The sequence below is a fragment of the Callorhinus ursinus genome, unplaced genomic scaffold (assembly GCF_003265705.2).
Source record: "Callorhinus ursinus isolate GAN/ISIS: 27379988/994484 unplaced genomic scaffold, GSC_fseal_2.0 scaffold6, whole genome shotgun sequence".
Taxonomy (NCBI): domain Eukaryota; kingdom Metazoa; phylum Chordata; class Mammalia; order Carnivora; family Otariidae; genus Callorhinus; species Callorhinus ursinus.
Genome location: NW_027397068.1, coordinates 60675347 through 60691337, shown reverse-complemented (window position 1 = coordinate 60691337; position 15991 = coordinate 60675347). Strand labels below are relative to the sequence as shown.

General features: G+C 37.2%; 1 protein-coding gene across 12 annotated transcripts in view; it reads left to right on the top strand.

Moving 5' to 3' along the window:
- SHPRH (SNF2 histone linker PHD RING helicase) overlaps positions 1-15991 on the top strand; it is a 109124-nt gene that overhangs the window by 56135 nt on the left and 36998 nt on the right. For all 12 annotated transcript variants that reach the window (XR_012378608.1, XR_012378609.1, XR_012378607.1 and 9 more), the window contains 2 exons: positions 5116-5187; positions 7967-8155. Coding sequence is in view for 7 of the 12 variants with exons in the window: in XM_073894043.1 (XP_073750144.1) it covers positions 5116-5187; positions 7967-8155 (261 nt within the window). In the remaining 5 variants the exon portion in view is untranslated. The remainder of the gene's footprint in view (positions 1-5115; positions 5188-7966; positions 8156-15991) is intronic.

The following is a 15991-nucleotide window of genomic DNA, read 5'->3' as shown; positions in this document are numbered from 1 at the left end:
TTTATTGAAGAGAGAGCACACGAGTGAGCACATGGGGGAAGGGACAGAGAGTCAAGCAGATTCCACACTGAGCACAGAGCCCCGCCACCTCACGGCCTGCAGTCGTGACCTGAGCTGAAATCAGTACTATGACACTTAACTGACTGAGCCACCCGGGTGCCCCTAGACGGGGGAAATCTTCTAAAAGTCAGTCTCACAAAATTCTAGCATTAGAGAAATAATGTTTGGAAAAAATTTCTTGATATTCCTGAATGTGAGCTTTTTAAATGTTAGATTTCTATACTTTAAATGTGAAAGTCAAAATTAAGAGATAGTTAATTGTTTGTTATAGGATATAAATTGATATCCTGTATTTGTTGAATCAGTTCTTAAAAAATTAAAATTCTAGGGATATATAATCTGCCTAGAAAATTAAATTCAGCTAATAATAAAAGAAAAAAACAAGGAAAATCAAATTAAGCTGATACCATTTCCTGCTAACAAGTAGGCAGAGATTTTTAAAATAACACTCCACAGGGGTGAAAGGTCACTGAATGGATATTTGATGTATTACCAATAGGAATATAAATTTATATAGCCCTTTCTTGAAAATACTTTAACATGAATTAACAATTTCAGAGAATTCATATCCTTTGACTCAGTAATTCTTAGAACTGTTCCTGAATATTCTAAGTAAATAGAAATTTGGGGAGTGAATTAGATATAAGGATAGTTATTGCAGTCTTATTTATAATAGTAATAAAATAGAAGACTAAGTGTCCAACAAAAAGTACAATGTTTACATGTGAAGTCATGGATTATTGTTACAGTGAGATTATGATATAAATATTGTAAATGGTGTCTTCAGGAAATAAATGAGATAAGAGAATGCTCATGTTAGAAAGTTGAGAAAAATAACAAAAATAAAATTTTAAAAATAAAATTATAAATTTTATCTGACTGTGTTTAGTTAAATAAAAAATAATAAGCAAAACAAATTTTTACATATTCTGGCAGTCAGCTGATACTTATTGAGCACCTGTGACGGATATGCATTATAGTTGGAGTTTGAGATAGACAGACTTGGTCCTTGGCCTCAAGAACTTAATCACTTAAAATAACAGAATGGCATGCATTCAAGAGTTCTGAAGAAATTTAAAGATGAACATGTTAGATTGTTGGTCAGCAATTTTCATTATCAAGTAACAAAAAAACTGGTAAATGTCCAGTAAGATTTCAAAGTATAAGGAAAGTCTCCAATAAACATATATTGAATCACTATGTTGTACCTGAAATTAATATGTGTCAATTATATCTCAGTTAAAAAAAAGTTCTTCAGAAGAAATTTTCTGAATACTAAGCAACCACATGAGATGTTTCATAGTCTGGGGACTGCTACTTCTGTATGGGAATAGCAGTGATGTCTTGCCATTACCTTATTAACATCTTATTTTTAAAGACAGTGGAGACTTGTGGAAGCAAAAAGGTTGAGGTGAAATGACATTCCAGGGAGGGAAGAGCTCTTTCTAGATGAGCTGAGATTGCTGGCCATTGTCTTGCCTGAAAACATTTGCAGTATCTGGATACAGGCTGAGATTAAGGTCAGTATTATAGAGGGACTCAAACAGGAGAAAGAGAAATCAGTAGAACTTTTGATGGCCAGGTGAGTTAGTATTACATTTTGGAACTTTGAGGAGCTTCAGATGCACAACAAACTTTACTTATTTGCTAAGTGATACAGTTGCATGACAGCTGGGCCTATACTAGAAATACAGAGTGAAATCTTAGTTTCAGCAGCACTTAGGAGACAGTTCCTCCCCAAGAGAGCAAGGGGCCAACAACAAACACATAACAGGTCTTACCCTTGAGACATTTGAAACCACAGTGGCTTGATTTTGAACCCACCTTAAAACCCATCCCCAAAACCAGCTCCGTTTTTTACTGGATTGAGGTCATCAGCCACTCACCCCTCAACCTAACTGCCTGCCAGGGTAGGGGTAATCCTCTGTGAAAGAAAATAACATCTAATTTTGTCTCTGCAGTTTGTTGTATAAACAGACTAAGTGTAGCATACAATAAGAAATCACAAGAAATGTGCAAGGCAGGAAAATGTGACCAGTAATTAAAAGGGAAAAAACGAAGCAGATCTACAAATAATCCAGATTGCGGACATAGCAGGAAAGGACTTTAAAGTAATTATGATTCATACATTAAAAAGAGGAAAGGCGGACAGCATAGATAAAATGAATTGGAATGTATACAGTAGAATCAAGTGGACATTTTGGAAAGGCAAAATCCAGTATCTGAAATTAAAAACTGGTTGGATGGTGACTAGACACAGAAAATGACAGAAGTAGTGAATTCAAGTATGGTTCCACAATAAATACCCAGTTTGAAGAAGCATATACATAAAAATAAAGAGCAGGATAAAGTGAAAGAGATGTGGGACACAGCCCTATGATTGGCATACATGTAATTGAAGTTCCAGGAGAAAAAGGTAAATGGTACCAGAGCAACTTGAAGAGATAAGGGCTGAGAGTTTTCCAAAACTGATGAAAGACCGTAACATAACGTCTTAAAGATTCAAGAAGGTCAGAGAGCCCCAAACAGAATAAAAATGAAATTTTTCAAAATACCTATGAATATCATAAACTGCGAGAAACCAAAAATCATGAAAAAAAATTTAAGCAACTAGAATTGGGACAAAAAAACTGGTGACTGTATACCTTCTCCTTGTTAACTACACAGAGAAACTGTTTGCTTTAGCATTTTAAAGATGGCATTCCACTGTTAACCAGGTTTCAATAGCTTTATGCTGTGTAACCAGGTAACAGTGGAACATCTTTAAAATGCTATTTTTAAAAGTGAAATTAAGATGTTTTTAGGTTTAAGGAACTTAAAGAATTCCTTCCCAGTAGACTCACACTGTAACAAATATTAAAGGAGGTTCTTTGGGCCAAAGGGAAATTATCCCAGGTTGAAGGATAGAACTACAGGAAGGAATGCAGGGCAAGAGAAAGCTTATGTAGGTAAATAAAAAAGAACAAGAACAATATCCATGCAAAGCAGCAGTGCTGATGTATAGGATATACGACATACACAGAACTGAAATACATAACAGTAACACAGGAAGAAGGTAAGCAGAGGCAAACTATTTCAAGATACTTCCATATGTCAGACAAATGGACAGGAAAAAATCAGTAAGGATATCAAACATTTGAATGCAGAACAGCCATGACTGAATTGACACAGCAGCTACAAAATACACTCTTCTTAGGGGTGCATGGAACATTTACCCAAATAGACCTTGTGCTGATTCAAAGAGCAACTTAAAATTTGTAAAGGATTAAAATTATACAAGATTATGTTTCCTGACAAAAGGAATTAAATTAGATATCAATATGGAAAGATAACCAGGTGAATCCCCAAATGTTGAGAAATTAACAGCACACTCCTAAATAACCTATGAGTTACAGAAATTAGAAAATGTTCTGAACTGAACAAAAATAAAAATAAAGTGACAATGGGCAGCTAAGGTGTGCTTAGAAGAAATTTATAACTTTAAATTAGGGATCTGCAAAGAGAATGGGACAAATCCAGCTCACTACCTGATTTGTAATTACAGTAAAGTTTTGTTGGAACAGAGCCACACTCATTCTTTTACATACTGTTTATGACTGCTTTCGTGCTACGGTAGCAGTTGAGTAGTTGCAACAGAAACCATATGGCCACAAAACCAACCAGGCCCTTTATGGAAAAGTAATAATCCTCGCTGTAAGTCAATTCTTAACTTAAAAAAAGAGATGATGTAAATTATGAAAAATTGTTTACAAAATGCTACATAATGCCCCTTATTGTATACATGCCCATGGATGATCTCCCACACTGACTCTGGGTTTGGTCACATGACCTGCTTTTGGCCTTGTGACGCAAGCACAGAGATTTGAAAAGGACATGCACGTTGGAGTTTTCCCAATCTTGTTGCTCTTTGGAACTTCGAGTCGTTGTGAAGCAGCCCAGATTCCGTGTCTTCGGGAGCAGAAATCTCAGCTTAGCCCTCTCCAGACCAGCTAGTCTGCCGACTGCTAGACATCAACATGAGACCATAATAGATCATCCAGCCCCACATGAGTCAGCCCACCCCCAGATCACTCAGGTGACCTGTAGAATCATGAGAAACTCCTGTTTGTTTTAGCCACTAAGACTTTACGTGGTTGCTTCTATGTTACCTGAAACAAATCAATAAAAGAAGAAAATAATTCAACTTTTTAAAAAAATCGTTATATTTTAGTTAACAGAATTGTTTTGAACCTGTAGTGTTGCTGAATCCGTGCACGATTTACCTCTTTTTTTTTTTTTAACTAAACAAAAGTCAAAGGATAATCAAAAACAATTGTCTAAAATGTTTATTGGTTAGTGACCTATGAGTCTGACTTACTTTCCTTTAGGTTTTCCTCAATATTAAACCTGTCCATTTGGTGACTTTTTTGAAGCTCAAAAATTTTTGAAATAGTTTTAAAGAGATTTTGAAGAGCACTGTTATACTTCAGTATAATTTCCAGACAAAATAGGCCTCAAAGATATTTCCGATTTCTAGTTATTTGCTTTGCCTTAATGAGATTACAAAAGAATACAGAGGAAACCAGTATTAATAAGGAGATATGTAAATAAATGCTGCCTCTTCCCCCAAGTCTGTGATCACCTGCCCAGTGGGTATACAGAATAAATATTGTCTGTATAGTTTTTAAGGAGCCTTTGCTTCAGAATTCCAGATTACATTTTTTAAAATAATGCGTATTTCTTTATAACAAAAGCTAGCTTGAAAGTAAAATTTTGAGAATTTACCTCTTATATCACAATTTGTTTTTCACTTTGCCTTCTACAGTAGTCACAAATATTAGTAATATAGTAACTTTAATAAACTCTAATGAAAGTTATTTCCATTTTTTATTTGTTCCTTGAATGTTACTTATAAATCCTGGGAATATTAATATTAAGTAATACATTATTAAGTCATCTTAATTATCAAATTTATTTAAATAGCAGTTGCAGCATTTACTTTTATAAATGAGTTATAAAATGCATATCAGGTTTTAAAATGCAACTAATCTCTTTTTTAATTATTTTTTTGAACAGTCTCAAGATAAAACATCAGGAGGTATTAATCCAGAACCTTGTCCAATCTGCGCTCGGCAGCTGGGAAAACAGGTGATATAATAATTAATAGCATGTGAATTTATAAAACACTTTACACTTTTCAAAGGCATTTACCTATAATAGCTCTCTTTTTCTCTCATGACAATTTTATATGCAAGGCAGAAATGACCTCCACCTTAAAAATAGGGCCAAAGGTTAGGTGAGAGGCTTAGTGCCACATATGTTTGAGCAGTGTTCCTCCTTAAGTGATAGGTGAAAACATATTTCTAGAATAACCCTACATTTTTCATTAAAGATGCATAGTTCTGCTTATTGTTTCCAGTCACAAGATCAAGTCTAAGTAATTTGACTTTGTCAGTTTAACATGTTTATTTGGTAATTGTACAGAAATATAATAAAGCATACATAGATTTACTTAAGGTATTACAAAGGTGTATAGTAACATAGCTCTTACTTGGGATTATTAATATTTAATAACCAGCCTTTAAAAAATAAATAATATCAATCCTGGGGGAATTTAGATATGATTTTTACAAGGCCATTTTAACAAGAATAAATCTTTCAAATATTGGTGTACAAATTTCTATAAACTTAATGGTACCATATTAGTTCTCCTCAAAGAGATTCTTTTATCCTACCAACTGTGATTTTTGAAACTACAAATTTCTACTTTGTATGATAAATAAATATATACAATATCAGAATATTAACTGCTTCTCAAAATTTGAAGTGACTAAAAGTGTTCTTGGCTGTTGTTTTCTATGGAACCAAGAGTAAAAAGTTAAATATATGAGCCCCACATTCTGACCAGCAATAATCAGAAAGAAAGTACCTTTTAGTTTCCACAATTTATGGAGAAAGTGGGATTTAAAGGACATTTTATTGATAATAAATCTTAAATGCATCAATGTTACTTTGGAAACTAGGCAGAATAATAATGTACAGAGACTGGTGATTTCTGAGAAAAGTCACTGGTAAAAATGTAAAAGTCGTGATAAAAATGGAAAGGATCATGAGGTAAGTAGTGTCTTTTTTTACTTTTAGTTTCAGTGAGATTCACACAACTGGATGAATCAGAAATTTTGTTTGTGTCTTAAATGTTTCCAGTTTTTAAAGTTCTTTCATATACATTATTTCATTTAATTTTAGTATAACCTATATTTTCTTCACTTAGGAGAACATACTAGATTACAATAAGGGCAACAATACTTCACTTTTTAAATTCTGTTCCTCACCACAGCCTATAGGAACTTTAGATCCTTTTTATCTTCCCAGTTCTCCTCTTCCCCTCCTAATTTAGAGGATCCATCAGACATAACTCATATACTGGCTAACATCCCTGGAGGCATTGCCATTTGGGCTTCTTTGGGCTGCTTCAGTTAACTTCTAGTCACTCCTGAGGCTCTGGTGCCAAGTGTCTGATTTCTCCTGAATTGCAGGTATAGATGCCACCTGCTTTTCAGCTTGTCCATTCTGAGCTCTCACGAGCCACAAAAGTTCTCTCAAGTAAAGGAAGTGCCCTTCGTCCCTACGGGCACTAAAGGTACACAGGGTACAGAAAAATGCTTCTGTGTTTACAGAAATGCTAGTGAGAGGCACGTGGGTGGCTCAGTCGGTTAAGCGACCGACTCTTGGTTTCAGCTCAGGTTAAGATCTCGGGGTCATGGGATCGAGCTTAGCACCGAGTCTGCTTGGCACCCTCTCCTCCTGCCCCTCCTGCCCTCTCTAAAATAAATAGATAAATCTTTTAAAAAAAGAAAATTGTTAGTGAAACAGCTCTTTAATTTTACTGCAGCCTCAACTCCTGAGGACTAACACAAGAGAGAAGATGTGCGGCTAGACAACAGTATGAACAGCATCAGCCAGTAAAACCCCAAACAACCCCTCCCCCTTCTCAAAAATTATTTTCAAACCAAGTTTATATACCTCATTTTTCTCCTCCCTTAGTGTGAGTTCTTTTCAAAGGGACTTCTTAGTCTGTCCTGCAAAGCACCCCAGGTGGGCCCAGCCATGCACCTTCTTTCTTTGCACGTCCATACATGTCTGAATCCTAGAAAAATACAGTTTAGTGCTTAGGAACCTAGTCACTCATAATACCACTCAATTTTTGTTGTTGTTGTCTACCAGGTGAAAAAGTTAAATAATTTGCATAAGATGCCATAGCTTTTAGAACTGATACCTCACCTAAAACCAATACTCTTCCGCAGCCATCATTGCCAAAATCAGGGAGTCTCCACAGTATACTCCAAGAGTCAGAGAGAACTGTTGTATTTTTCTTGAAATATATCGGACAAAGGGGTTTTCATAAATGTCTTTTTACTTACTTGGGTTTTTTTAAATATATCTAGAACTGCTTTTAAAATAAGCCTGAGATACTAGCCCATCTAATTTTCTATATGATAAATACTGTAACATGTGAAGATGTAAATCCATTTAATGAGTTATATAGAATATACGGAGGATGATATTATCTCCAAATTAATGTTGTTCTCAGTTCCTCTATTCTGTCTGCTGTTGCAGTGCTAAAGGAGTAATTTGCATTTTTCCTAAATACTGAAATGAGAACACTAGCTTCTTACAAAATAATGGTGGCTGACTGTTATGCTCACAATTAGAGTGAGTAGAACTAAAGACTATGAAAGCGTACTCTGGTTGAACTAAAAAATAGTTAATTTTTACAACATAGTTTTTATGACTTAAAGAGTGTTAATGTCCTAAAACATATAGGAAGTGAAATTATGACTCCCTTTTCTTTTTAATATATTTATAGATTAGAAGGCATCTTTGATAGCACCTCACTGAGGTATATTCTGTGTGTTTTCTTTTTCAGTGGGCAGTACTGACCTGTGGACACTGTTTCTGTAATGAGTGCATTTCAATTATTATTGAGCAGTATAGTGTGGGGTCTCACAGAAGCTCCATCAAGTGTGCCATCTGCCGCCAGACCACATCTCACAAAGAGATCTCGTATGTCTTCACCTCAGAGAAAGCCAGCCAGGAAGAAGACATCCCTGTGAAGGTAAAGTAGATTAAGGACATGTGGAAGCATCATCAGAGCAATGTAGTAGGAATCAGTATCTGACAGTGAAACCATCAAAATCAGAACAAGGCCAGCACGGTGAATATGTAGAAGCCACTGTTTCTGTCTGTAGGAACACTGCCTGAAAGCCTCAGCTTTACCATCTACACTTTCTATGTGGGAGGAAGGCAAGAAGACTTTTTCAAACATGGCTGGCCATAGTCAGGTCCATTGTGGCAGAAAAGTAACATCTTAGAATTTCAGTTCTCCATCAAATTTGATAGTTTTTCTGTGTACTCACATAGAGCTCTGGTTAAATTAGCAGTTTACTTCAAGCTTCTTCCTCATTCTCTCATTCGCCTAGATAGCAGGAAAAAGGGATGAGCCCAACCTAATTGGAGGAAAAAATAGAGTGCTTATGAAGTTAATGGAGACTATCACGGAAGGAGGTGTAGTGTACTTTCAGATGACACATTGGTATTTCATGGTAGAGCCAAAACTTAGCTTTATTTTCCTAATTTTTTCCCGTGCTTCATTCTGAATTCCAAGAAAGTGACTAGAATTTGAAATCCAAACAGGATCCGTAATTGGACTTCGTCTAAGGGGCATTTATCTAATGAAAAACCTTTATTAGACTTTTTTGTTCTTTGCCTTCCTTAAACATGCTTTTTTTTCCTTCCTAACCAAACTTAGACAAAGGACAAATCAATATGTGATTGTAGTAGAGAATATAGGCCTGAAGGAGTAATTGAGAGTTAAAAATCCTTATTTTTAAGGATTATATTTTTTGAGGAAAATTAACTACAAGTTGAAACTATCAGGAGTTAGGGCTCCCTCTCCTGACAAAAGTGTGGTTGAATTAAAGTATGTCTGATTGCTATTTATTCCTACCGTTATTTGAGTAAAACCTGAAAATATCAAATAACATTGCTTTCTAGTGTGTTGAGATAAACAGAATCCCTAAGTTGGAATGAATTTCATTCATTCACTCGTTCCATACCGGTTTATTGGACACATAGTGTGTGCCAGGCAGTATGCTGGGCCTTACAGATACAACAAACACTCCTGAACAAAACAGACATGATTGCTGTCCTTGGGGATTTTACAGTTTGGCAACAGGGGGACAGAATTTGAGTTGGGGCAGGTGGCAACAGACATTATACAAATAATTAATATGTTGTAATTGTTGTAAGCCCTCCAAAAGAAAAATCAAACCTAGCTCCTCTGAAGGAATGACAGTTAAGTAGATGCCTAAAGAATGAATGAATTCACCAGGCTGGGGCGAAGAGAGACATGATCTTGAGGGGAGGAGGCTGCCAGACAGAAACAAACAAAGAATACGTAGAAATGTCTGAGACAAGGAAGAACTCAGTGGAACTCAGTGGCCGCAGTGTAGAAGGCAAAAAGTACAAGTGAATGAAATGAGTCTGGAAACCAAAGAGGGGCCAGATGCTGAAGGGCCATCTGAAGATTGGAGAATTTTCTTTTCCTATAAACCGAAAGGCATTATATGTTATATGCAGATAAGTATCATGATTCGATTTGAATCTTTAAAAGATCCCTTTTTTGCACTGTGGAAATTAGATTATCAGGAATAGAAAAAAACAGAAAAACTTTGGAGAGAGCAGATCAGGAGGCCACAGTAGTGATGGTGGCTTTGATTAGGTCAGTGTAGTAGAGATAGAAAGAAGCGGTTATAGTCATGAGGTATTTGAAGGTTGATTAGTAAGATAGAATGCTGAAGGGATTGATGGTGATTTTGGAGGGGTCCCCCCTGGTTTCTGATGTGATGTGAAAAATTAGGTGGATAATAGTACAGTTACTGATAGAAGGTATTTGGAAGAAAAGTACATTTAAACATACTGTGTTTGAAATGCCTAGGACATCAAAATAGCAAAGCATTGCTCTGAAATTCAGAGTCACTGGCATAATGATGTGTGAAGCCATGAGAGTGAATGAAATTACCTGGGGAGAGACACAAGTTAGCTTCAGACCAGGTCCCCTCGGACCTCAGAGCTCTTTAAAGTTTAAATAGAGGGGGAGAAGCTGAAAAGGAGACCAGGAAGGAACAGCTGGCGGCATCGGCAGTCGAGGAGAGGCCACAGGAGAACCACTTCAGTCAGGAGGCAGTTATCAGCCACATCCAGTGATGCGAAGGTGGCTCAGTGACACTGTGGACCAGTTTGGCTAATGGAGGTTATTAATAAACTTCAGAAGAGCTCTTTCCATGGACATTTAGAGGCAAAAGGCAGATTGGGAGGGATTGAAGAGTGAACAAGAAGTGAATAAGTAGAGAAAATGCCCGACCATTTTATAAATTTAGCTGTGAAGTAGAAAAGAGAATTATAACCAGCAAGAGATACAAAGTGCGGAAGGGGGGTTTATGGGGTTTTTTGGTTTTTGGTTTGGGGGGGTTTGTTTGTGTTAGGGGCTTTTTTTTATGATAAAGATTCTTGAGTATGTTTAATCCCTGGCAAAGAAGGATAGTTTGAAGATATAGAAAAGAGAAGGGATAATCTGCAGTGTAAGTTTCTTGAAAAGACAGAGGGTTGACATAGAGAAAATAGAGATCTCATTCAGGTAACAGGGAGAGGTTGGGCTACTGAGCAAATAAGCTATAAGGGTAGGTGTCCTTGTCAGAGGATGGGCTCTCTTAGTCATTTCAGAAAGGACCACTGTTCAGTACTCCAGATGAGACTGCAGAAGCAGGTGACCAAGTGAGGTGGAGGAGACAAGGTGGTAGAAGATGAAGTGGTAAGACTTGAATGTTGGAGCGATTGTCCAAGGAGACAGACGGTGTATCCTGTCTGGAGTTGAGATACAGAGTTAGGCACCAAAATTCTTCCGTGAATGGAAAGGTAGTGTTCAGTAAATGATGACAGTGAAGACTAGAATTAGGGGATAACTGGGTTTCATGAGGCCCAAAAGAATGGAAATTTTTACAAAAATGAGAAATAGTGATCTGAAACCCGCCTCGGGGACCAGAGGACACCAGTACTCATAGTGCAAGAAAGCAGTGTGCTCAAAGGACAGCCGGGTTCTAATTACAGCACGGAAGTAGAGCACAGTATTTCCACAAAAGGTTAAAAGTGGAAAAGTTCGTTGACCATAAAGCACTAGTTCCTGGGGAACCACCAGAGTGGGGGAGCGGAAAGAGAAAAATGGAAGGGTGGGGAGTGGGAGGGAACTGCAGAGCAGTCTGGGAATAACACAACTGGCCGGGTTAAGTGATGAGAGGATCACGATTTCAAGGGGTGGTGGAGTCCTGCTCCCTCTCTGGGAATCCCCTGGATAAATGTGTATTTTTAAACCAAATGCCAAAGAGCTGCTGGGTGAAGAGGAAGGTGATCTGTGGTGCAGTCTGCTGGCCGGCCCTGATGAGGCATTTGATGGTCAGACTTGATCCTCCTCCTTCCCTAAGCTTTCCTCCCAGCTTCCCTCTCCCTTTCCTCCCTGTCCTGCCCTTTCCCTCTCCTTCCCTTAAAAATAGTCTTTTCTTAGTCCTTCTTTCTCTTCTACTGTCTCTTCCTTTGGCCTCAGGCATCCCAAGGGCCACAGGTGGCCCTCGGGGCTAAGAAGGGCCGCTGACCCTGAGATAAAAGCATTCATCACAGTGTAAGGAAGGAGTGTGAGAAAGAACTGCTGTGTCAGGCTTCACGCCGTGAGGTTTAGGAAGTGATTGCTCTAGCTACCAGTAAACAGCACAGCCCCTGTGAAACTGAGTCATGGAGCCCATCAAACCCAAACACCTGTTCGTTTTATGGCACCTTTCCTAGACACACAGGAGAGCAGTCAGGACAGTTACATCCACTGTCCTGTTGGGACAGGAATATCAGTGTACAGATACTGTTTATTATGTTCTGACTTCTTCCTGTCGTTCCTGCGTACTGATGAATATATAAATTAATCGAAGCATCTCATAAGAAGTTATAAGATTACAGAATTTACTGAAGTTCATTTTTCTTTTATCATAGATGCATATATACTTGTATTTCCTTTTTATTAAACATGACTGAATATTATACCTATTATACTTATAAGTTTTATCTGTCTTCCACATTCTCACATTACTTCTTGCCACATTTACTTTTGTTTATCTCACTGCCTTTTCTGTCACCATTTGTGCCTGCCCCTTCTGCCTTCTGTCCCCTTTTCTGACTTCCGTCACATTTCTGCCCTGCCGTCTGCCACCTCCTCTCTGAAGCATCTGCCTATTGTTTTCTCAGACTCTCACTGCTACTGAAACTACCCTACTGAAAAGTCATACCATCTGTTGTGAAGTTGAGGGAGTAATCATATCTAAAATAGAGATGATTCTATGTGAATAATTAAGGCATTATTTTGAAATTTTGTAAGTATTAGTTCAAACTATAGCTAACCCTAGGAATTTTTTCTTTTATGTTGATTATCAGATCTCTGGCCTTTATTAAACAATACTGAGAAGCAATTTTTTTATTTCATTGAAGTTTTTGTATTATCTAAAATGTTTTTTTCACTCTAAGTAGTCATGTCAAGACTCTCAGAACAGATAATATACATAATCATATAGCTGGTCTTGGATAAAAATTAGGAAAACATAAAAGTAGTACTAAATAATATAAGACATTTTTTTCTACTGATATTTCACAATATAAGGAATCCTACTGATGGACCATAGAAATAAACTGAATATTGAGATCACAATGTTCCCTTTAGCGACACAAGTAAGTTAAAGACTGTATCTACCCTAACGTCCGTGTGACAGTATTCCTAAATGACCCTTGGAACACCTACTGGGCATTTCACAAAGTAAACAAAATTCCCCTTGCAAGTTCTGACAACTGCCAGGCATTTGGGATGGTGAAGTAGGCTTCCTGGCAGAACATACACGCCACGTGGCATGTTCCTTGTGTTCTAAGTTTGGATAGGTTTCATACAAAGCATTTTTGTCAGTGGAAACCCTGACCCTATGATGGACACGGTTCTTATGTCGTACGTAAGAAGTTTCTATCCAGGAGCAAATATGCTACATGGGTATAGCCATAGCAAAACAGCAGCCTTCACAAGGGCACAACTGCTTCATCTTCTCCAACTTTTGAGTGTCTAACAACTGGCCTGCTTCCTAAAATAAAGATTTTTATCAGGCCCCAGTCCCATTTAAATTTTAACTCATTAGGTCTGGGATCTGGTCCAGGAATCTGCATTTTTAATAAGTAAGTCTATTGATAATGGAGGTGTCTTACACAACCTCTTTGTAGAGGGAAGATAAAACTATATTTCTACACTCAAACTCCCCAAGAATTTTAGCAGTACCATGTATCAAATTGTATGTATAGAATTCTGTTGTTTCTTTTCTTTTTTGAGTTTTTGTTCATTTATTCAAGGATGACTTGTGAAGCCTGTCTTGTACTTTCTAAATATAACTAAACATCTGGATGAAAAAAACTGATTCCAAAATTCTGACTGAGCCTAAAATAATTTGGTGAATATAATCCACAAGCTTTATTTATTTAAATATATTTAGGTATATCTAAATATTTTTATATAAGATATTTGTATGTGAACATTAACTGGTAATTTTAGAATGCAATTGTATGTTTTTGTTAGAAAATGTCATGAGTAAGTATAATTATGATCACAAAAAACAATTCCTATTCATTGGCCAAGTTAGCGCTTACAATTCTGAACTGTTACGGAGTCTGGTGTTGAAGTTTGCAATAGCTTACAAAAATCAAACACAATAGGGACTTCTAAGATGTAAATTATCTTTATGAAATTACTGTTCTGAAAGACTTACAATTTTCAGGGTATAAACTCCATTAAAATGTGGAAAGGACATTGTTCATGAAGTGGGGACTTTGATTTATTCACTGCTCTATCCCCAGCATCTAGAACAATGCCTGGTATATAACAGGTACTCAGTCAGTAGGTGGATATCTGGATGGATGGGTGATGGATGGATGGACGGATGGACGAACAGATAAGCAGTTGATTACTATTTACATATAATATCCCTAAAAGCCTTTGGGTACAAATAAAATTTTTAACTTTTTTACAGTTGCTAACCTATCTCTTTGAAATCATTATGCAAAGTGTTAAAGGGACAGAATGATATTTTTTTGGCCTAGTGCACTTGTAAGATTTCCCACTGCATAGGTGGCATTTCCATTGAACTTCATTCAAGTAACATGTGAATGCTTAAAGAACCCAGCATTTGCCCCAGGCATATGCTTGAGAAGTATTCCTACTTCATGAAACCAATCATACAAGCTGTATAACTGCACTAAATTGTATCTGTCACTACCGACATGGGTTTTTAGTCTGGTGAACAGGTGCAGACAGAAATAAAACAATGTTAACTGATCTCACTCAGCAGAAACTACTGTGGATAACACAGGCGCATTCTAAGAGTTAGCTGTCTTTCAAAAAGAAAAGACCAGAATAAAAGTAGCAAAAGTCAGGTAATACCAAGACAGAAATGACTTTATAGTGAACATTCAAGTTACTTGCAAATTACAAGCCCACCATGAAAACCTAGAGAAAAAAAAATCTGTTATCTGTCACCATGTTATAATCCTATTGGTCATGTTACTGATTAGAGGACATAGTTCTTTTTTTTTTTTTTGGCGAGGAGGGGAGGAGGTGGGGGTGCTAAGTTGTGTGAATTCGTCTCCTTTAAAGTGATGTTTTTCAGTCAGGTGAAATCTTCCAGGGACGCCTGGGTGTCTCAGTCGTTAAGTGTCTGCCTTCGGCCGAGGTCATGATCCCAGGGTCCTGGGATCGAGCCCCGCATCGGGCTCCCTGCTCAGCGGGGAGCCTGCTTCTCCCTCTCCCACTCCCCCTGCTTGTGTTCCCTCTCTCGGTGTGTCTCTGTCAAATAAATTAAAATTTAAAAAAAAAAAAAATCTTCCAAAAAATCTCTAATCTCAAAACCTTTATAGTATGTTTTAATGATTGCAAAAATCAATCCATCTAATAACTGGAAGATTAAAATCTGTGCTGTGTTTCAGATGGGATGACCTTACCTCTCACAAAGCTGAAAGTCCTCGTCTGTGGCAGGTGGCACAGGTTAGGCATCCATTTGACCCTAGAGCAGGAGGAGACACTGCAGGCACAGCAGCGCCCAGCGCTCGAGCACTGACACAATTCAGAGGGCTGGTTTGCTGCGGGGTGACAGAATTACAGGCCTCCCTCCCATCCCCCAGATCTCTTGTCCATCTGTAAGAAATAAGGGTAGACAAAAAGTACATTTAGTTTTTAGTAGCAATAATTTACGCAAAAGAAAAATAAACTCAGAATAGAATGGAATGCACACAATGAAAAGTAATGCTGTCCTTCATTCTCCCTTATTTGCCTTGCCACTTTGATCAGTTTTAGTGCTAAAGATCACCTATAGGACTTCAAATAATATACATAGGTTTTGTTTCTTAAAATACTAGCTGTAGACAGACAGTATCTGCTCTCTCCTCACTTCAGAATATGAGGAAATTAGTGCATCTATTCCTCTTTCTTCTCTCTTCCACATCCTAATTTTTGTTGTAGTATCATATAGTATCATTTTAAATTATGTTTATAGCATTCACATTTTATTACCTAATTATTGCTATGTCTTCCATATCTACAGAAAATCAGTAAAATAGTGAACAATATTATACACTGTAGAGCCAAGGAGAGTGATTGAAGTCATGTAGAAAGGAATATAATTCTAATCTTGTGGTTTTAAACTTTGCTTTTTGAAGAAAAACCTTCCAAGCACTCCAGTCAAATGGAACTTCTGACTTTTTTCTAGAAAGCTTCCTTAATGTCTGTGTCAACTTTATCTGGCACTAATACCCCTGTAATGCTCATTGTAATATT